The sequence below is a fragment of the Podospora bellae-mahoneyi genome, chromosome 2, assembly GCF_035222275.1.
Source record: "Podospora bellae-mahoneyi strain CBS 112042 chromosome 2, whole genome shotgun sequence".
Lineage (NCBI taxonomy): Eukaryota > Fungi > Ascomycota > Sordariomycetes > Sordariales > Podosporaceae > Podospora > Podospora bellae-mahoneyi.
In genome coordinates this window covers 4,899,423-4,920,251 of record NC_085881.1, presented here as the reverse complement: position 1 = coordinate 4,920,251, position 20,829 = coordinate 4,899,423, and the positions used below count along the sequence as shown (strand labels likewise).

General features: G+C 52.9%; 6 protein-coding genes across 6 annotated transcripts; 1 reads left to right on the top strand and 5 right to left on the bottom strand.

Annotated features, from left to right (window-relative positions):
- Positions 1 to 252: 252 nt before the first annotated feature.
- QC761_214070 (uncharacterized protein) lies at positions 253 to 936 on the bottom strand (the record flags this gene model as incomplete). Its single annotated transcript, XM_062877137.1, has 2 exons — positions 253 to 548; positions 630 to 936. The coding sequence occupies 2 exons, from the start codon at positions 934 to 936 to the stop codon at positions 253 to 255; spliced, it is 603 nt and encodes a 200-aa protein (XP_062735763.1).
- Positions 937 to 1,588: 652 nt separating this feature from the next.
- Positions 1,589 to 2,705, bottom strand: QC761_214080 (uncharacterized protein; the record flags this gene model as incomplete). Its single annotated transcript, XM_062877138.1, has 2 exons — positions 1,589 to 2,287; positions 2,346 to 2,705. 2 exons carry the CDS (start codon positions 2,703 to 2,705, stop codon positions 1,589 to 1,591), a joined length of 1,059 nt encoding a protein of 352 aa, XP_062735762.1.
- Positions 2,706 to 3,803: 1,098 nt separating this feature from the next.
- Positions 3,804 to 5,606, bottom strand: QC761_0046340 (uncharacterized protein; the record flags this gene model as incomplete). The annotated part of the gene is made up of 1 exon (XM_062872410.1): positions 3,804 to 5,606. One exon carries the CDS (start codon positions 5,604 to 5,606, stop codon positions 3,804 to 3,806), a length of 1,803 nt encoding a protein of 600 aa, XP_062735761.1.
- A 5,554-nt stretch (positions 5,607 to 11,160) lies between these two features.
- On the bottom strand, positions 11,161 to 12,546 carry QC761_214100 (uncharacterized protein; the record flags this gene model as incomplete). Its single annotated transcript, XM_062877139.1, has 1 exon — positions 11,161 to 12,546. One exon carries the CDS (start codon positions 12,544 to 12,546, stop codon positions 11,161 to 11,163), a length of 1,386 nt encoding a protein of 461 aa, XP_062735760.1.
- Positions 12,547 to 13,372: 826 nt separating this feature from the next.
- Positions 13,373 to 15,437, bottom strand: QC761_214110 (uncharacterized protein). Its single transcript, XM_062877140.1, has 7 exons — positions 14,767 to 15,437; positions 14,436 to 14,712; positions 14,117 to 14,380; positions 13,933 to 14,054; positions 13,796 to 13,874; positions 13,701 to 13,727; positions 13,373 to 13,633 (listed from the first exon to the last, which is right to left on the bottom strand). Exons 1-7 carry the CDS (start codon positions 15,011 to 15,013, stop codon positions 13,528 to 13,530), a joined length of 1,122 nt encoding a protein of 373 aa, XP_062735759.1. The 5' UTR covers positions 15,014 to 15,437; the 3' UTR covers positions 13,373 to 13,527.
- Positions 15,438 to 16,258: 821 nt separating this feature from the next.
- Positions 16,259 to 19,224, top strand: MBP1 (Transcription factor mbp1). The gene is made up of 3 exons (XM_062877141.1): positions 16,259 to 16,682; positions 16,772 to 16,967; positions 17,052 to 19,224. The coding sequence occupies exons 1-3, from the start codon at positions 16,632 to 16,634 to the stop codon at positions 18,938 to 18,940; spliced, it is 2,136 nt and encodes a 711-aa protein (XP_062735758.1). The 5' UTR covers positions 16,259 to 16,631; the 3' UTR covers positions 18,941 to 19,224.
- Positions 19,225 to 20,829: the final 1,605 nt, after the last annotated feature.

Sequence of the window (20,829 nt, the reverse complement as noted above, 5' to 3'; positions counted from 1 at the left end):
AGTGGCAATCTGTGGTGCTGCTCCAGACTGTAAGCCCCCCGGGTGATGTCATTGTCTGGGTTGTGAGTGCTCGTGCCCATGTTCAAAGCTGACACTTCCCAAGGTAACTAGGTCAGCAAAAGATGAGATGGGTTCCTGATGTTGGCAGATGCGTTTTGTTCTAATCAGGTACAAGAAAGGAAACAAAAGGGGGTATAAATTCTGTAGCAATGCATATAACCAATCCACCACCACCTTCCTTCATCTTCCCTATCACATCACCGTGCAGAATCCACCCTGTCCCTCATTGTTCTTTTCATCAAGGGCAATGCACATAGCGACCAGAACAGCCATATCAGCCCCTGGCGCAACCGTGAGGTGGTACGTCTGCTGACCAAGAAACGCCTCCCTCATGTTCAACAACTTGCGGTCAATCCTCGCAACCACGGCGCCAGTGGCCTCATCAAGAATATCCGCCGACGTGTCGAACCAGTTGCCCTTCATAAAAAGAGTGACAGGCTGGCCAGTTCGCCTGTTTGTAAATGTTGCTCTAGCTTTGGAACCGACCACTAATTATCACCCCATAGCCGTTAGCATTTGATCCTTACCTGATGAAGCAGAACAGCAAGCAACTCTTGGTCAAAACTTACAAGTAAAACCACTCTTCACCTCCAACAGCCTCTCCCCAGATTGACTATTTGCAGCAAATGTGGCGTGTATGTGGAGCATCTCCTTGACGATGTCGAATAGATGAGCACCCCCCAAATCCGTAACCGTCTTTCGTCCTCTCATAGACAGCAGCTGACCCTGAACTCGAAGCACAGGTTGCCCTGTGTATGTCTTGATGTCAAAGCTGTCGAGTAACTTCTCCTTGATGACCAGTGTTTCGGTTTGCCGAGTGACAAACTGGTCGAACACCGCGATGGGCTGCGGTAAGGGGGGTAGTTGGTATGCCATTTGGGTGGTTGATGGTAAGCAAGTCCAATAGGGCAAAGAATAGACACAATGGGAATGTAATTGAAGCTCAGAAATAGCTGCCAAGTTCTGGACGATTGAATGGGTTTATAAGTTGTGCTCCCTGTTGATCCCAACTGGACATCACGTTCTGTGGGTACAGTTCAATAGAAATAAGAGGCAGTGCAAAAGGTGGCACACTCTTGGCGCTGGGCTTTCTTCAACGCCATTTCTTGTTTATTGGGACCAACAATGAACTATGACGGTGCCAATGTGTAGGGCTGAGGAGTGCGTGCTGTCAACATTTCGGACGTGGTGACACCTTTGGTGGCCAATAAGAGGGCACTGCCACCCAACGGAGCTCTGTCAGGGTGCACTACAGCTGGATCCCTGATCTGGTAGCCAGAGCGAGAGCTCGGATTCCGCTAGAACTTGTGCTATCTTCGGATTAATTTGCGTTGGGAAGACAGCAGTCCGAGGGTGGACAAGGTGCTCAAGTGCTACCTTTACGACAAGAATGCTGGACTTTGCCGTAGCTGTCGTTGTCATAAGCTCCAGCCATGGTGCCCTTATGGACCTCTGAACAACAGCCAAAACAACTGATGTCGATTTAAAGTTTCCCTGCATACGAAAAGGGTTGCTTGTAGTGACCCAGTTATTTAGCACCAGCTCCAAAAAGTGCCTCCCTCGTATCATACCCATACTTGACCTCCCCGTGCCAGTAGTTCACCGTATCAGCCTTGTTCACCTTCCACGCCTCATCAAACGCCTTCACCACCTCCTCCGGCAACGGTCCCTTCTCCAGATCCGTCAAGTTGCCATCCAGCTGCTCGTAGCTGCTAACCCCAATGATCACCCCGTCGTTCCCGGCCTTGATGTTCAACGCCGAGTGATGCACCACCCACCTCAACGCCGCCTCGATGAGCGTGATGCCCGCCTTTTCCGCCGCCTCCTCCACAATCTTGAGCGCCTGGAAGGTGGAGTCCTTGAAGTACCTGTTGCGGTACATCTTGCCCATCGTGGTGGTGCTGTCGCTGAACCTCCCCTCGGCAGGCACAAAGTCCTTGGTCTTGATCTTGCCCGAAAAGAGACCGCCGGCGAGGGGGTTGTAGACCACGAGATCGAGGCCGTAGCGTCTCAGCGCGGGGATCAGCTCGGGCTCCAGAGAGCGCGTGATGGCGTTGTACATGCCCTGGTACAAGGTTGGCCTGACCCAGCCGTTGTACTTGCACGTAAGGACAATCTCGGCAACCTCGAAGGCGGTAAAGTTGGAGATGCCAAAGGTGACAAACCTGCCGGCTTTGTGAAGCTCGTTGATGGCCTCGAGTGTTTCCGCAAAGGGAGTGGAGCGGTCCTGTCCGTTGGATTAGCTTGATGCACCGACAGGCACCCGATCTACAAGCTCAACTTACAGCAGCATGCAAGTACAAGATATCCACCGCCTCAGCCTTCAGCTCCTTCAAGCTGATGGCCACGCTTTCCTGGACTTTCTCCTTGGTGTTCTCTCCTCCATCCTTGGGGTACACCACCTTGGTCGCCAGAGTCAGCCCCCTCTGTTGCCAGTTTGTCTCCGCAGTGAAGGCTTCCTGCTTGCCCCCGATGTACAGCCTCGCTGTGTCGACCTCGTTGTAACCTCTGCTCTGCAGCAGGTCCAGAACACGGTTGTACTCCCCCACGTCGGTTATTCTGGCGCCTGTTTCTTCATCTGGGCCAAAGGTCATCAAGCCAAGAATGACGCGGGGCTTGCCCGTGGAAGTGATGAGAGGTGACATTTTTGTTGTTGTTCTCTGCTGTTGGAATTTTATGAGAGGTTTGTGAGCCAGCAAAGCAAGGGAAAAAAGAAAAAGTGAGCAACAGCTTTAAGCATGGAAAACACACATTCGGCAATATGCTATGTCCGACAAACAAGTTGCAATCGCTTTCTCGGAGCACGACATCATAGGTGAGAGGTGCTTTGCAAAAGCGTCGGCTTTCGCGGCCGGCATCAGCGGGGCATCTGGGAAATACCCCGCCTTCCCGGACTTTAGATACGGCAATCGGCTGCCCCGGTACCGAGAGTGAAGAGTGAAGAGTGAAGTATGTGTAAAGACTTAAGTTGATTGATATCCTATCTACAAATTCTCTGCCTCGTTCTGCCTGATTAACCTTGACCATCGGCTGTTTCCCCGAAGCAGAATCGGCACAGACGTGCTGGCGTGGAAAAATCAGCGACAAAAGTGAACCATACCCCTTCTTTTTCCCCTGCCTGATTCACCCTTCCCGTTGCCCTCCAAGCATCATGACCAAACAGCCATGGCTATTCTCCTCAATCTCTCCAACTCAACTGGCCCACGGTTCACTCCAAAGCTCCCGCCTGCCTGTTCCCAGGCCATGTAGATCACCGTCCAAAATCGACAAAGAAACGGGCGCAGTCGTAAACGTCGGGGAAAATGAGCGCATTGAAATGAACCGTTGCAACAATCCACCAACGCAAAACTATGTGACACGGCTCAAGGCAATGTCGAGAACGAATCGAAAGCGTCAAAAGTAAGTACTTGTCCCAAAAATGCACCAACCCAGTCCCAGCCAAAATCATGTTGCAAGAAGTGAATATGAAACGAAAACGTTCACGCCACCCCAAGCATCGAAGCAAAACCCCAGTTTCCCGGTCATCCCCGTACGCAAAGCCGAAAAAAAAAAGAAACGTCATGAAGCCGTCCGGAATTGATTCACCGACGTGAGGATGGCACGCCGATCCTGTCACGAAGGGCCCTCATCACCGGCCGTAAGAAGGAAACCGTAGGGCATGATCGTAATTAGCGTAAAGATGTTGTTATCCGATGTCCATTATTCCTCCTTCGTAGTGTCGGCCTGCGAAAAACAAAACATACTCAGACAACAAGCTTGCGCTTCTCGGAGCTGGTGAGAACAAGCATGGCAGCCTTGCGTTGACCCTCGACAGTATCGGGCTTGACACGGCGAGAGCTGTTCTTGAGAAGGCTGGCAAAGCTGCCCGAGTCGCGGAGACCCTCGTTATCCGATGACGAGGCGCTGTCGGGGCCACGACGCTCATACTTCTGACGGGAGCTGGGACGATCGGAACCAATGGCGCCCCAGCTGCCAGTGCTGGTACGCGAGCTGGGCAGGCTGCACTCGGCATCATCACGCTCAACCAGGCTGCCCGATCCACTGCGGCCCGAATCACTGTCATTGTCGGTGACGGGTGTCTCAACCGTCTCCTCGGCGCTCTCAGAAACAGGGCTAACGCTACCGGAACCGCGAGCCTCCTTGCGGCGCTCCATGCCAGCACGAACAATGTTGCTGATGACGGTACGCCGGGTGCGAGTCACAAAGTTCTTGCTTCCGTCGTGCTTGGCAGTAGGCTTGGACTTGAGCTCGTCGAGCGAGGGAGGGTTCCGGGGTTGGCGGACAGGGTGCTCTCCAGCACGAGCCTGGCCAGGGCCATAGCCAGAAGTCAGAGGGGTCATAGGCGGAAATGAGCCCGTCTTGAGACTGCTGGCCGTAGTCTTGAGCGGCTCGTCACCAGTTGAAATAGTCAGAGAAGTCTTGCTGGCACTTGGAGTCACAGTCGAAGGGGTCTTCTTATGGCCACGACGGAAGGCATTGGCGCTCGGAGGGGGCAGCGGTGCTGGGTTCTCAACAAGGGGCGAATCGTAGCGCCGAGGGGGCGTGGGGCTGCGGAAGCTGTTTCTCGCCTCGGGAGGGGGGGAAACTTGCACACGAGGGGCGCCAGGACCGGCTTGCTGTTGCTGTTGCTGTTGCTGTTGCATGGCCGCCTGCATCGCTTGGGCTTGCTGGAGGTACTGAGCATTGAGCTGGGCCTGAGCCTGCGCTTGAAGCTGTGCCTGCACCTGCACCTGGGTCGGGTCCATGTAAATTTGACCAGTGCGGGGGTCATAGTAGACATTGCTGGCGTCAGGAGTGGTTGGACCCATCATACCCTGAAGCTGGGCTTGCTGTTGGTACATGTTGGGGAAACCTTGCTGCTGCATCATGGAGTTCTGCTGCTGCATAAGCTGAGCCTGAGCATTGAGATTGAGCCCCTGAAACTGCTGGGCGGCAGCCTGCAAAGCCTTAAGCTGCTGCTGTAGACGTTGCTGCTGCTCCGAGAGGTAGGCATTGGTGTACAGCAGCTGAGCATGAATGTTGGGGTCAAGCTGGTCCTGCGAGACATCATCAAGCTGGATCTGAGGCGGGGCCAGGATCTGCTCTGTGGTGTAGTGCTGCTGCGAATATCCACCAGCACCACCACCGACATTGTAGGCCTGCTGCTGCTGAGCCTGCTGAACCTGCTGCTGGTGGGCACCGCCGAACCGGGGTATCGACGTCTTAGGTCCGCCGTACATGTTGTCAAACAAACCGGGGCCCATGGAGTTGCGGTTGTTCCGGCCGGCTGGCCCTTGAACGGTCGGTGAAGCGGGACCGTTGTTGGGGAAGCTGGAGGCCATAGCCGACTTGGGTGCGGTGCGAAGACCGGCGAGGAGATGGCCGCGGCTGGTGCGGGGAGTCGGCAGGCCGTTATCCTGCTCAGTTGGGGCTTTCATACCCTCGAACGAGAGAGGCTTGAGATTTTGACCGCCACGGCGGGACGCCAGTCCAGAGGAAGCCATGCCGAGGCCGTGGGTGGTGTTGTAGGGAGCGTGAGACATTTGAGCGAGACCGCCAGGGCCCATTACAACGTGGTATGGACTCAAAAGTATGTCTGGAGAGAGCTGGGAAAGGCTTTCTCTTCACGCGATAGCACGAATCGGATATCGAAACTGGCGAAAAGAGCCGATGTGCTGAAAGGATGTAGCTTTGAACTGCCTGGCGCGATCGCTCTGGCTCGAAGTGGTGGTGGGTATCGAAATCGAAGCCCGGTCGAGGTCGAGGACGAGGACGAGGTTGCGTAGAAACGTTCAAGTCAAAGTTAGAAATTAAGAAGCATATACTGATGATGCCAAAGGTCGCAAGAGAGAGACGTGGTCGAACGTTTAACTTTCTGCGATGCGATCTATTCCTCTCTCGTGGAGGAAGTGCAAAAAAAGATGATGCAAAGATGCTGGTCCCGAAAGAGAAGAAAAAGCCAAGTCCAATAAGACAGACGGTGCTGATGGTTTGGAATTAACAGTTGTCGATGGGGAAGACGAAGGAAAAAAGACTGTGATGCTGAATGAGCGGAAGGGCGTCAGAGAAAGCGGGCAAAGCCAGCGCGGACAGAGGGGAAAGAGAAAAGGCGGGTTTTTTTGTCGGAGAGAAGGTGAAGGGCACGCTGAGGGAAGTAGGTGCTAGAAAAGCCCAGTGCGGTTCTGGCTTAACAGGCGGTGGCGATGGGAGGGGAGCCCACAATCAGCAGACAGGCTGGAGACCGGCGCGTCCAAATCCGGGTAACTCGTGGGGTTGCGCGCTTTGTGTGGGACACCCGCAGACACGAGTCAAAGACGTTGGGAAATCCACCAGCTTGTTCCTTTCTTTCCAGGAGGTGCAAAGATGCGAACAAGGTTTTATCCTGTGTTCCCAGATTCCGGTGCTGCTGTGCTGTGCTGTACTCTGTATTGTCTTGCTTCTTCTTTCGTTTTCTGCTGCTGCAATATCACCCTCTGAGCGAATTAAGTTGGTTATGATAGTGGGAGTTGTCGAAGAGATTGATGATGGCTGCCCAAAAGGTACCGAGGCTCGCGATGGCGGCGACGAAGTGGAATAAAGCGGGCGCAAAAATAAAATACAAGGATTAAAAGTAGTTTTTTGGTGCAGGTGATGCTGATGTGCGCGCTTTTTCCGGATCCTTTCCTTTGCCTATATTCACTTCTCCTTTTTTTTGTGGTGTTTCTCTTTTTTTTGGTGCTGTTTTGGCGAACTGTGCTGTGCTCTGTGTAGGTCGAGAGAATGCGCGGTGAAGAAAAAAATGGATGGATTCTCAATCAACGACGACAATGACGGGCAACGGTGACACCGACACAAGGACGGCGGTACGAAGAGAGGAAGAGGGGGAGGGTGAAAAGGAAGGGCGGTTTGCTGGCGTTGCAGAAAGGAAAAAAGAGAAGACGAGAGCAGAGCAACAGGAAAGGAGATATCAACTGCCCTGGAACGACTGGCCGCCTGGTGCGCAGCTGGAGGTGGGTGGTGCAGTGGAGGATTGGAGAATGGATCGAACAGGGAGAGCGGGCGGGGCCCCAGCATGCAATGCTCTGTTTCTACTGGTCCATCGTCTTAGCCTGCGGCAGGGGAGCATGCCCTGTCTGAGCGGATAGCAGACCACCGTGATTGAGCAGAAGCAGCCACTGGAACCGCGGGAACTCAGGGCCTTGCAGAAACTGAGAGTGGGCCTTCTCAGCCAATCACTGCGCGTAATTGGTGGGTGAGGTAAGCAGCCCGATTCACCTTTACCCTCGCGATATCTGTGCCGCTTCATTCGCTAACTTCACTGCTCGTATTCTCCCAGCAAAACTCTTAGCACAGCTCTAGCTTCCGATGCTCCTTCCCGTACCTCGATGATATCCAGCAAGACGCAGGGAGCAGCCAGCTCAATTCCTCCATGCCTGATCAGGCTAAGAACTGTCTTCGCTTGCTTGATATTGAACCAATCATGGGCCGCTACCAAAAAACCCTCCAGAGTCTCGCGCCAGGCCCAGTGACTCAAGGCGACATCGAACCCTTGCCATTCCCCCCTTCGTCTTGCACGCCTGCATCAACAAGTGGTATCGGCGGCAGTGAGCGGATGACTGGCCACTGGATTGTTCACTCTACAGAAAAGCAGCATGTTCATGGAAGACTTCTCCGATCTGCTGGTGGCTGGTTGCGCCAAAGGCGGTCGCCGTTACTCAACCACCGCTCGTTGGCCTGTCCCGGGGCCGTTTTGCAACCTGGAGCCATGTGGTCTCCCAAATAGCTACAACTGGCCTTTTCGGCGGCCATCTTCGCAGATCTCATAGGACACCGAGAAAACGCTACTACAGATCTTGGCTCCTCAGCATGAACGCTTCCACGGCTTGCTGGTTGATCTTCCGAATCTGGACCATCTGTCGTTAACAATCCATGTCTTTGTGGAAGTCTTCCCGGGAAGCCATCGTCGTCTCCACAAAAGATGTGCAGCATGGGATCCTGTAACGGCCACGGGGAGGGCTTGGCGGGAGGGCTTGGTGATTTGTCCATTCCATTTTCCTTTCCATATCCGTCGGGCTGAAGCTTTTCTTCCAACAGCACCAACGAGACAAGATGGCATTGCTTGTGATTGGAGATATAATGATGACGGCGGTGACTGTCGGATCTCATCATCTTTGACTCCTGTCAGACTGGAGGAATCGGCAAGTCACACACAGCCACGCAGAGCCAGTGGTGAGACATGAGACATGTTGCCCGGAGCCCAAACGGCTGAAGGCTCCGTGCGCTGGACTCCGCACCCCTGAAACATGCACAAGGAGGTTACGGTTGCATTGCCGCTTGGAGTTTCCATCCTCCCCATGATAGCCAGCACTGGGCATGCGGAAGAGGGTCCATTGAAGGGTTGAGAGGCCACTCACTGGAGACGATGGGTGCGTGTTGTATCGAGGTGTTCATGGGTCACATGTGGCTGGATTTATGTGCGTAGCGTCAGTCTCTGCACGTCATCTTCGCCGTCTGCTAGTCCCAGTCGTGTGCGAGAGATCTGAATCGCTTGCTTGGTACAATTAGCGACTGGAAAGAAGAAAACACTGGCCGAGCCCCACAACGGGTAGTTTGAAGCCCAACGACTGCTGGCCGTGACCGTTGAGCCCAAGGCCTGGCCTATAACCCCGCACGGGAGGCTTAGAGTGGCCACACCACGATATCAACCCTCCGAAGGTCTCCCGATCTTCTTTGGCTGATCCTGTGAAACATGTCACGCTGTCTGGAAGCAGGGAGCAATGAGATCTGGAGAGGCGGTAAAGCTTGTGTCTCTCCCTCGTTCTTCAACCGCCAGCTCACCATGTTTTAGTCCCGAGGTGTCGGGTCGTGTTTTCTGGATCAGCATGGTTGGAGCTCACTGGAATGGACCAACAGTGGCCGGCCTAGCCGGCCCCGTTTCGGTTGTTTCTTTGATGCTGACATACCCTTTGTAGATCTTCAAATTACCGTCATCAATGCCTTCATCCATTTCTTTCACCCCCTATTCGTACTGTACCCATTGCCCACGCAGTGTCCGAGCCTAATTGCTCATCATTTCCACTCCAGTCGACAGACGCGACTTTGTGGCTACTGTGCCGTAAGCAGGTCGTGTATGACCGAGAAGGGATCGGCAAGCAGTCAAGCACACAAGACGGAAGCGTGAAATGTTGGGGGCGGCACACACACGTTTCTTTCCCCAAATTCCCCATACCACAATGCAGGGCGGTTCTATCTTTAGAATCACATCACAGAGTGTACAGTGCAAATATGATGGTATCAGATGCTCACCTCCCAATCACATTACATTTTCAATATCACCATGAACTCATGACAGTGGACACAATTTCTTTCAGCACATTAACATTTATGAATATATAATAGAATTGGATCGTGCTACATTAGGTGAACAACGAATATAGAGAAGCAAATCGCAAAAGCTTTGCTGCTAAGATCAACTGTCCAAAACGCCAATTCTAAACACAAATCATGCCTGGTGTAATGGTTGACTCTACCGGTAGACTACCAGAATCCATACCATGCAAATATAGGTTATATGTATTGAACAAACTTTAGCTTCGTTTCATATACCCTATGATTGGTACAAGCCTAAGGCTACTCCCAGGTGCAGGGTATAAGTAACAGATCGAACTGAAAAGAAGGCGCAACGGGAACTCAATAGCCCCAAAAAGTGATCATACAACAAACAGTCATCTTGCAATGAACCTAAAGCAGAACTATGATAAAATGGCTGTTCTCCTAGATCGGACAAGATCTTCACAACCCATGTTTGGTGGACTATGTCGAGATAATTTATAATATATAGAGCTCATAGGTATTTGATCAATTTGCATTGGTGTTGCAAGATAACCGTTTTTGTTAGTTTTTCTGTCTTTTTCTTCTTGTCTTGTTAATAATTTTACTCCCAAAACCGAACCAGACGGGTTTGTTATAACAAGCATTAAAATATAGCTTGGAACGATCAGCAACATGTCCAGGATCAGCTGATTCATGTTAGGTAGATATCTATGTGAAAGCAGCTCTCATCATTCCATGGTTTCCAGAGATATTCAGAGACTGTATTGTAAAATGATGCAAATGTCATTGCTGTCACGCTACTCTATACTCGCTTTTCCCCCAACTATCTAATGCCAAAGGGGATCGTGGCCTGCCTACCAGCTAATAATACTCCTGTATCCATGTTCCCTCGGAATTGCGCTCCCCACCTCCAACATGCTTCAAGCTTCCCACACACTTGTCCTACAATCAGTTTCTCGGAGGACTCTCATCATCGATAGTGCTGTTCGAGGGACCACCAGCCCTACTCCCTTCTCCACCCACTGGGCCCTGCCCCGCGTTACTACTCCCCAAAGCCTCTGCCAAAGCAGCAGCATGCGCCCGTGCCTCCCTTCGAGCTATATGATCCGGGTCACTCGCCCACGGTTCCGGTGTTGGCAAGCCCGTATCATCCTCATCCCATTCGTCAGGGGACGAGGCACGGCCTAAATTTCACGTCACGTCTGAGCCCGTAGACCGGAGCCGCCACAACAAGGGCGAAAGTTCCCGCACATATGGCAATCATTCCCTGCATTGCCGACATCGCGGTCCCAAGAAACAATAGGGGTATCATGATACAAATGAACCCCATCAGGGCATGTTACATAAAACCTCCCCAGGTGCATCAGCCCGCTCTGCTGTATTGACCTCGACCCCTGTATTAGTCTCCCCTGTATTGGTCTCTTGCTCTGTGCTGGTCTCTTGCTCTGTATTGGCCTCGTGCTCTTTATTGGTCTCTTGCTCTGTATTGGCCTCTTCCTCTGTATTTGCCTGCTCCTCTTCATGCTTGGATTGCAAGCTTTCTTCCCCGGAGGCTTTTTCCTCGGCAGCTTGTTCGTCGGCGTCTCGCTTTGCTTTTCTGGCATTGGCCTTTTTCAGTTGATCTCTATTTTTCTTTTTGCTTTTGGAACCTTTCCCACCCCGCAGATGAAGTTCGGCAAACATGTCAGTTGTCATGGTTGCGGTGGCCCCAACAGTTCCCTCTGACGGGGAGGCATTGGCGCGTCCCGAGTAAGAGTCCGTCGTACGGGGGGTGCGAACGCATAACAAAATAGGGCAACCACGATTCTACTAGTCTTCGTCGCCGCTATCGCTGCTCAGATCCACCGGCCCCTTGCGTTCTTCTTCATTCATCTCCTTCCATGTGCTCCAGCTGAGCATTGCAAAAGCCGCTATGATAAGCAGTCCCCCAAGGATGGCGGGAGCCTCTAGCGGTTGGCCGGTCAAGCACCAATCTACAATGGCAACGATGAAAATGGTGAGGAGTGCGGCAACCGAGCTGAGGACCGGGCTTGTCAATGAGATTAGAACCAAGAAAGAGCCCGAGAAGACCATGTTGGCAAAGACGCTGATGAATAAGAGGGAGGCGGTTTCGCCTGTCGGCATCTCAAATGTCTCCCATCCAAGCACATCCAGCACCGGTATTGGGATCCACAGGACCAGGACGGTGAAAACTCCGATCAAGCTGCCAAAGGTATTGGCGAACATCATGCTCCTGTTGGCGCTTGTTCCATCTGGCGGGCATGCATATCGTTTGTAGAGGACCTCGTAGAGCCCATACAACACGGAACCGATGCCAATGACGATGTTGCCAGCAAAGCGAGTGGCAGGGCCAGCCTGCCCAGCTTCATCCGAGGAGCTACCGCCGCCATAAGCTACCACCAGCACACCGATGATAGCCACGAATACGGCCACCATCTTGTCGAGCCGAAGCCGTTCCTTCAGCAAGGGAATGGAAAAGGCGTAGGCAAAGAAGGCACTGCAGTTGTAGATGGCTGTCAAATCGCTGGGCGTGGTCATGCTGACGGCAACATACCAACTCGATCCAGCAACGGTCAAGGCTGTCGTCACCACTGCTGTTGTCCGAGCAAGATATGGCCAGGGCGAGCGGTCAGCGCCCATTCCCCTGGGTATTCTGACCTCTTGTCGTTCCACCATCTGGGCTGTTTTTCTCAAAATTTGCTTGTGGTTGTTCCAAAACTGATGCCATGACTGCTCCCGTCTTTGAAGGCGCAGAAACAGCAGCTGCAGTGGCCAGAGAAAGACCCACGATCCATGTGTCAAATACAGCATGGCATATGCCTTGTTCCATCCCAAGTCGTGCTGTATGTACGATGCCAATTCCGTTTGCACCACAAACGATACCAAGCTCGTGACCAGGAAAACGGCAGCGTATGTGTACTTGCGTTTCGCCTCGAGGCGGGCACTCGTAGGGCTACGGGAGCGTAGTTGATTCGTACTGCGACGGCTCAGGGTCGGGCGACTCGTGGTCAAGTCTGGGACGGCGAAATGCGAGTATGTAGGTGTGTGGGCCGAGGATGTTGAGGTTGGCGGAAGGGGGCTTCCGCGACGGTTTCCTCCTCGAAGTGTCCTGCGGCCCCGTTCTTCATCGTCGGAACTGTGATATGAGGAAAGCAGAGGTTGCTCGCCGGGGCGAGGAGTCTTGGTGCTGCGCATGGCCAGGAGCTGTGGCGGGCAGTGAGTGGACTTGGGTAGAACAAGTGAACGGGGCTGCTATGTCGCTACCTCTATCGACATGGGAAATCAAGTGTATACGGAGGCTCGACGGCTGGCGGACGCATGTGCCGTTCGCTGCTGCGTTGTCGTCGGGTGTGTGTGACGTACTGGGGGTAGAATTAAGAGACGGACAGTGTGTAACCGGGCAGACAAAGAACGGGGTGGAATGGACAGCCTTGATTGTAAGTGGACAAAACGTGGCTATGTATAAGCGAATGAATGCGAGGAAAGATATGCAATTAAGTGTTTCTTGGTGGGAGGAGAGGCCTCGACTTTAAAGTGCAAAATCATGTCTTCCAGGTAGGTTGTTGGTAGGTTGTTTGGAAGAGAGATGGCCTGTGTCACCATCCCAACACCATCGGACCCATGTCGTTGGTGTCAGCTGCGGCTTCCCGATCCACGGGCCGGAAGCCACCAATCAGAGCAGGAAATGGCCTGCCATTCTGTGGGGGCCCCACTGGGAAAGTGCGGGATGTTCCCACTTTAGGGGTCCCACGGATTTCTTTCCACCTTCCACCAACCACAATGGTCCTTCTAGATGGCTTCATCAGGTGTGCTCTTATTTGCTCTTGCTCCCGTCTTTTGACAGCCTTCGTCTGGATCTTGTGCCTATCCCCGGGCCTCTGAGAATACCGAAGTCATTTTTTCCCCCTCACGTGCCTCATCCTTCCTGACCTACTACTCTGGAACAGCGTCTCACTTTAATGACAAACGGCAAGTCACGCGCTCAGCGTAGGCATCAGGCCAACACCTTTCAATACTCTCAACGTGGAGCAGGAGAAAACAATCGTGGCATTCACTACGCAATACCTCCTTAAACGGATACGTACAACACCCAAAGTTTAACTATGGACCAGCATCACCAGCCTCTTTCCCGCCTTTAGCGGTCAACCTTCAAAGCCTTTCGTCTTCCTCCCCATCCTAGAGCAAGCCAAGTGCCTCCCGTCTGGATTTGGAGTTGGGATCGAAATAGGGTTTCTCTCCCAGCGACACCACCCGGTTGCCCTGTCTCTTGCCGACATAGTCGCTGTAATTATGTTGTCAGCTGTCTGGTCTGCCCTGATGCTCGGAAGAGCGAGGAAAGAGGAACTCACTACGTAGCTGTATGGAACACCGATCGGCTATATTCTCCTTGTCAGTCTTCTCTACTCCAGCACAAGTATTCAGACGTCTTGATAAAAGAACTTACTTGTCCCATATGGCAAGATCGTTCTTGTTCCAACGGAAGCGGACTTGAAGGTCGTGGTTCTCAGAAATGAGTTGGTAAACTGTTTCGTCGGTCAGCAACAGTACACGATGATACCTTCATATTTTGAGGGAACCTACAATAAGCCTTGAGAATCTCACTCTCACGCTCCGTGACGCCGTTGATCCAACCGGCATGCACTTGGTGGCCGGCTCCGAAGAGAGACTTCCACCCGGTGACTGGGTTGGTGCGGACAACAGGGCTACATATCAGTCACTGGTCAGCATATTGGCTCAGCCTCTTTCAACATACGGATAAGCATACTGCTCAGCCTTGAAATCCAGCCCATTATTCTCCGGAGCACCACGGAACTGATCAATCAGCTCAGCACCGAAGGCTTCTTTGACCCTGACAAAGTTGGGCTGATGGTGCGTCGCAGTCAGGCTCTCGGCCAACTTCTGAAGCGCAGGGCTTAAACGGTCATACGCCTCATAGCCGGAGGCCCAGAGGGTATCTCCGCCAACATCTTCGGGAGGCTGCACAATCTTGAGGATGGCATAGTCGGAAGGGATATGCTCGAACGTGATGCTAGGGGAGAGTCAGCCATTGGTTTGCCTGGAAGCGCAAGGTGAGAACAACATACTCAGCATGCCAGCCCTCACTCGCCAGTCTCTTTGCAGTATAGCCATAACGATCGGCGTAGTACTTGCGATTCTGCTCCGACGAGATGACAGAAACCTCGTCGTCGAGCTTGCCATTCTCATCGACGGCAATACCGCGCTTGCTGTTGGCAAGGGCGTGCTTGTGGAGCTTGGACGTCTCAGGCTTTCCTGTCAACTCACCGAGTCTTTGACCCAAGAGCTTCTGGTCGTCAATGCTTAGATCTTGGTTGCGGAAGAACACGACGCCTCGTTGGGAAACTTTTCTGGTGTCAGTCGAAGAACCACGGCTGCAGAAACCACCAATGAGCTTACCGAGAATGGCGAGATCACGGATTTTATCGTCATCATGTAGGATCTCACTTAGTTGCAAGTTGGGGAACTCGCGACCGATTACATTCGTGACATCGAAATGCTCATAAGTGTCGAGAGTGCCCGAGTAGGTCAAGGGCCCCGAAAGCCTAGAGGCGCTGCTGTGTCCGGGAGCGATGGATCCTTCGGTCAGAACAGGAACCACCACAGGAGCAGTCTGTACATCGATGTCGGCGACAGGAGGGGCCATGTTGATGTTGGTGTGCTGAATATGGATTTATGTGAAGGGCATGTGTTCCTGATGACTGGTCTCGAACTGATGTCTTGAGCGGGAAACAGCAGGTCGTTGAGAGCTGTTCCTTATATCTTCTACAACGACCAGCGCCAGTGCCGATGGCGCCCCGATGATGCCAGGAGTTTAAGAGCTCAGCGGAGATAACCCCTTCTTTTTTCTGGTCTCCCGGATGAGGTGCAATGTTCCACGATTTGCGCAACAAGCTCGAACTCCTGTGCTGGCTTGTCATTTGCGGTGACTCGGGAACGAAGACGTAGCGTTGCCTCGAGCTCAAGCTCGCCATTGCATGTCTGATGGTCTTTACAACTCTGCAAGTGGTGACCAATCCCAGATACCCGTTGAACATTTGGCTGTGTCCGACAGGTTAACGTGAGCGTTTTGAGGCATGTGAGTTCGATATCGGGCGACTTTCATTGGTCGAACTCACGTACACGACAGAAGGGTAAGTTGGTGCTGGTGTATGGCTGCTCACACTGAAGGTGCACCTTGTCATACTCACGCGATATTGCACCATAGAGCCATGGTTTGTGGTCAAATATGTGAGTTTGGAACCACTGCTTGGCCGCGCCGTTATCTATTGAGACTATCAACGTACTTGAACTTGAGGGCAGTCGTCATCTGCCTGTCATATGGTATACCATCGACATGAAGCCGACACGGCACCGGCGTTTGGCCTTCCCTTCGTTCACGGCATCATTGGACCTCAGGCTTCAAATGTAGGAGCGAGGAAAATTGTATGTAGATGGAGAGAATATGATGGCAACGCATTATTACCACGTACTCTCAAAATTCCTGACTGAAGTGATTTTTTGGCAGGTTGTAAGTGTACCTCCTGGGGGAGAACACAGCAAGTTTGTTCTTCAACTCACCAACATACATGCACTGAGTGAAGTAGCGTCATTGGGCTCAAGCAGTTGCCACCAGTTTGCGGTTTGCATGGTAAAATTAGGAGGAGACTACCTAGTGACAGATTTACTCTCATTTCATTATCACCCGACTGCATATATGTCAATCCCCTCTTCGGCTCATGCTCCTGGATACTCTTGGACGATGGTGATTGATATGGGATACTGAACCCTAACCCCCCACAGGTGGCCACTCAAGAAGGAGAGTCTTGGGAGCAGTCACGTGCCGGGCGCACTTTCGGTGAGACGGGAGGTCAGGGGCCAAGCGAAGAGAGTTTAAGGGAATCGCGTAAAACCGCGTCTCGCTTTCCCCCACAGCCTCGGACAACGTCAAGCAACCGCGTCTTTTCGTGACTTCCGCGTCTGCAACCGCGACAGCAATTAAGCAGCGACCATCGACGACGACGACTGCTTGAGGGGAATAGTTTTGGCGTCGTTTCATTCAATTGTTTTCTTGTCGCCGACCATTTCATCTTGCGCAGCCTAGTCGGCTTCTCTCAGCCTCCAGGTTCCAGTCGATTGCCGCCGTCCTGTTGGAAAAAAACTGGCCCATTGGACAGCCGAGAAACGGACGACTTTCTTAAACTCCCAAAAACACCCAACGCCAGTCTCACAGCCTTTATTGAACAAAGCCTTTCTGCTCGCAAAATCTCGAACAACTCTGCAAGATGGCCAAGGGCGCTGCCCCGGCCGGGGTATACAGCGCGACATATAGTGGTGTACGTCGCCCGCTATGGACTCTGTCTAGACACTGCGACAAAGGCTCCTGGCCAAAAAAACGCATGGCTAATCATGAAACTCAATGCAGGTACCCGTCTACGAGTTTCAGTTTGGGACCGATCTCAAGGAACATGTTATGCGCCGGCGTGCCGACAACTGGGTGAATGCGACACACATCCTGAAGGCTGCCGGTTTTGACAAGCCTGCCCGAACGAGAATTCTGGAGCGCGAAGTTCAAAAGGAGGAGCATGAAAAAGTCCAGGGTGGTTACGGAAAATACCAAGGTGCGCCGGCTTCTTGCTGTTTTTTTCGTTTGCCCAAAACATCACGTTCCGTTTGCTGACTTGACTCTTTGCCTTGTGTTGCAGGCACATGGATTCCTCTCGAACAAGGCGAGGCGCTTGCCCAGCGAAACAATATCTACGAACGCTTACGGCCCATCTTTGAGTATGAGCCTGGGAGTGAGAGCCCTCCTCCCGCACCAAGACATGCGAGCAAGCCAAAGGCCCCAAAGGCCAAGCCTGCCGTTCCAAAATGGGGCAGCAAGTCTCAAAACAGGAAGAGTAGTCTGTCGCAGTCCGCTGTCTTCTCACACAGTCACGCCCAACAAGGTGTTCCCGTCCAAGAAGAATACGAGAGTGTTGCTTCTCAGATACACGAAGACGACACCCCCGACAACATGACTGTTGCCTCGGCCTCGTACATGGCTGAGGACGATCGAGCATACGACATGTCGCACTTCTCCACCGGCCACAGGAAGCGCAAGAGAGAGGAGGAGATGCGGGACATGACGGCGCAACAACATGCCATGTACGGGGATGAGCTGCTTGACTACTTTTTGCTGTCTACAAACCAACAGGCTGCCATTCGTCCTGATCCCCCAACCAACTTTCAGCCGGACTGGCCCATCGACACTGACAGGCATACGTCGCTCCATTGGGCTTCGGCCATGGGCGATACCGATGTCATCAAACAGCTAAAGCGGTTTGATGCCAATCTCATGGCTCAGAATATCAGGGGGGAGACGCCATTAATGTGGGCGGTGAACTTTACGAATTGCTACATGAAGAAAACGTTTCCTACCGTTCTCAACGAGCTATTCAAATCGGTGGATGCAAGAGATCACTCTGGGTGCACTGTCATTCACCATGCGGCGGTTATGAAACGAGGACGGGTACAAAGCTCAACCTGTGCTCGGTATTATCTGGACATCATCCTGAACAAACTGGTAGAAGTTCGCCAGCCAGAGGAGGTACAGGCGCTGCTCGATGCTCAGGATGAAGAGGGCAATACGGCGTTGCATCTGGCGGCCAGAGTCAACGCCAGGAAATGCATCAGATCGCTTCTCGGCCGTGGAGCAGCAACCGACATCGAAAACAACGAGGGCGTGAGAGCGGAGGATTTGATCAAAGAAATCAACACCACCCGTTCTCTTGCCCGGACCGGGCCACAGCGCTCCTCGAGTCCGTTCGCCCCTGAGACAGCCCGGCGCAACGGCTTTCGGGATGCCCTTGGAGAAGACCCAACGAGCAAGTTACAGGTGTCATACCAGAGTGAGGCAGCCAACACGGTGCAATCGCGCATCACGCCGCTCGTGCTCCAGAAACTCCAAGATTTGTCTCAAAGCTACGACAGCGAGTTCAACGAGATGGACGAAGCCGAAAAGGAAGCCAGACACATCCTGGCCAACACCCAAGCTGAGCTCAACAACCTCCGAGCCAGCATCGCCGAGCTCGAGTCCAGGATCGAAGCCGACGACCAAGCCAGCAAGACGGAGGAAGAGGTAGCCGCCGCCAAGAAGCAAGTTCTTGCTCTCTTTCGCCGGCAGACGCAGCTCGCCATTGAAAAGGCCACTGAGCAGAACCTCGCCTCTGTTACCAATGGCCAGCAGCAAGAGGAAGAAGACGACTCACCGGAAGAGCGACTCAAGCTCGCGGCGCAACTCCATGCCATGTTGGTCGAGCAGGAAGCCGCCGAGGTGGAGTACGTCGAGGCGAGGGGCATGCTTGGGACGGGCAAGAAGATTGATCAGTACAGGCACTTGCTCTGCAGCTGCTTGCCGCCCGAGGACCAGGACATGCTGGACCAGAACCTGGAGGACATGATCTCCATGATGGAGGATGAGGCGGAGAGCAACAGTGCCGCTTTATTGCCGCCAGGGACGAACCCGGATGGGGTCATGGAGGGGATGGGCATGCTGGGCGGGATGGCGCTGGCGATGGCGGAGGCGGCTGAGCCAATGGAGATTACTGGGTGAGGCTACGAAGTTGGTTGCATGTCGGAGCATAAGTTGTTGTCGTATCATGGCGGATGCGGTTTCTTTTTCTTTTTCTCGGGCACTTGGCATTCACTCTCTGCTTGAGGTGTCTTGCATTTTCTTTTTCTTTGGGCTGTTTGGGGCAGGGCGTTGTCAGGAAATGGATGGATGGGGTCACTGGGCATGTTCAGAGTTTTCACTGTTCTTATTTTTTTTTTTTTTTTTGGCTTATTGTTTCTGCAGTAATCTTGACGGTGGCAAAGTGGCGGAATATATTCCGGCCGTGCCGGAACACTCCGGGCGGTGGTGTTGACGAAATCAGAATCTTGGTTTTATCTTGTATACCACACACAACTTTTGCTTGAGATATTGAACAGCGGGCGTTTGTATCTTGTTGACGTATCTATACATTGAACATATATTGTCATGCTCACTATATCCGCACTAGGCCAAATTACGCAAGCCGTGGATGAGTCTCTGGAAGCGTATTCTGACGATACCCCCCTCCCTTTCCCCGAATGTGATGCTAGATACGAGTACTCGGTAGTTGACGCCCCTTGACACTCACTGTACCACCCATAATGTTCAAACCAACCATCATCACCCAATCACGGCATCGTGTCATTGATGCCCATGCCAAAAGTTACCAAACAAATCCCGGGAGGCTGTGGTAGTGTTGTTTTCCACCCATTGAATTTCCATTGGTCACCCCCGGAGGATGGAACCCTGGATACAGACACCCTACCGTCAACTCATTCAGCCTCATCGGCACAGGTACCCACCCCTTCTCCCTCTTGCGTGTTTGTTGGTAACGAGGGATGGCCTATCGATCGGGGGCCCCTTCTCGCATGGGGGATACGCGGGTGACAGCAGGATAGTTAAGGGACAAAAAGGAAAAGGCTGGCTGAGGTTGGGGGAAGGCGGGTGGGATGAGAAGGTTTCTCTCGTATCGTGTGTATCTCGGGTTTTGGAGGGGCAGGGATATCTCCACATTTACCATCCTGTGGTTTATACCCTGGTTGTGTGTTAGTAAGGACCAAGTCACTGGACTTGGGGGAGGGTTTGATGTGGGTTTTTGACATGAAGGGACTGCGTCTTGAGCACTCTGGTTGGCCGGCGGTGTTGCGTACCGGGTTTGTTTGTTTTTGTGACTGGTGGTGAGGGTTGCATCGTGGGCCCTGGCCAGCATCAGGCACTTGCTGGTGTTTGTGAGATGCCGGTCGTGATTGTGAGTTGTCATGTCTTTGGGCGAGTTCGATGATTGGTAATGTGAGTCCCTCGGTGACCATCTGAGTGACCGGCCGCGTGAGCAGAGGCCGTAAGATATGCTGGGGATGAGGGGGCGGCCGGAGAAAGGGGCCATGATGTGAGAGGGGTAGATGCGGATACGGAAACCCGCATTATTTTTCGACTTCTGCCCCATTGGAGTTGTGGATAGCTCTTTCGAGACTATTGTCTGGCCCATCTCATCGCTCCCAGTCTCGAACAGTGACACCGTGATACTTGTCTCCCAGCCACTAAACTACCTAGGTCGATCGCCGCGGACCAGTATAGCTCGTCCTCCAATTATTGCACTTTGTGGGACACGCAAGTGTAAATCTTGTAGTTCAGATGACCAGTGAAGACTTGGCAAAGCTCCCAATATACCAAACGTCTGGTCGATAAGCCATGAAAAGAGCCTGGGCTCAGCTGTCCTCGTGGATCCACCGTTCCGGTCCTGGTATGCCCATCAGACGCTGAAGTGTCATCACAAGGACATCCTCGCAGAGAACCGAGTGAAAGTGGGTTGATCAGCATGAGGCTCTGCGGCCTCTTGTGGGATTGGAGCACCCGCAAAGCCAGTAACATGCCAGTTACAGTTCGTGTAGCGTCCGAGTCAGCTTGCTCCA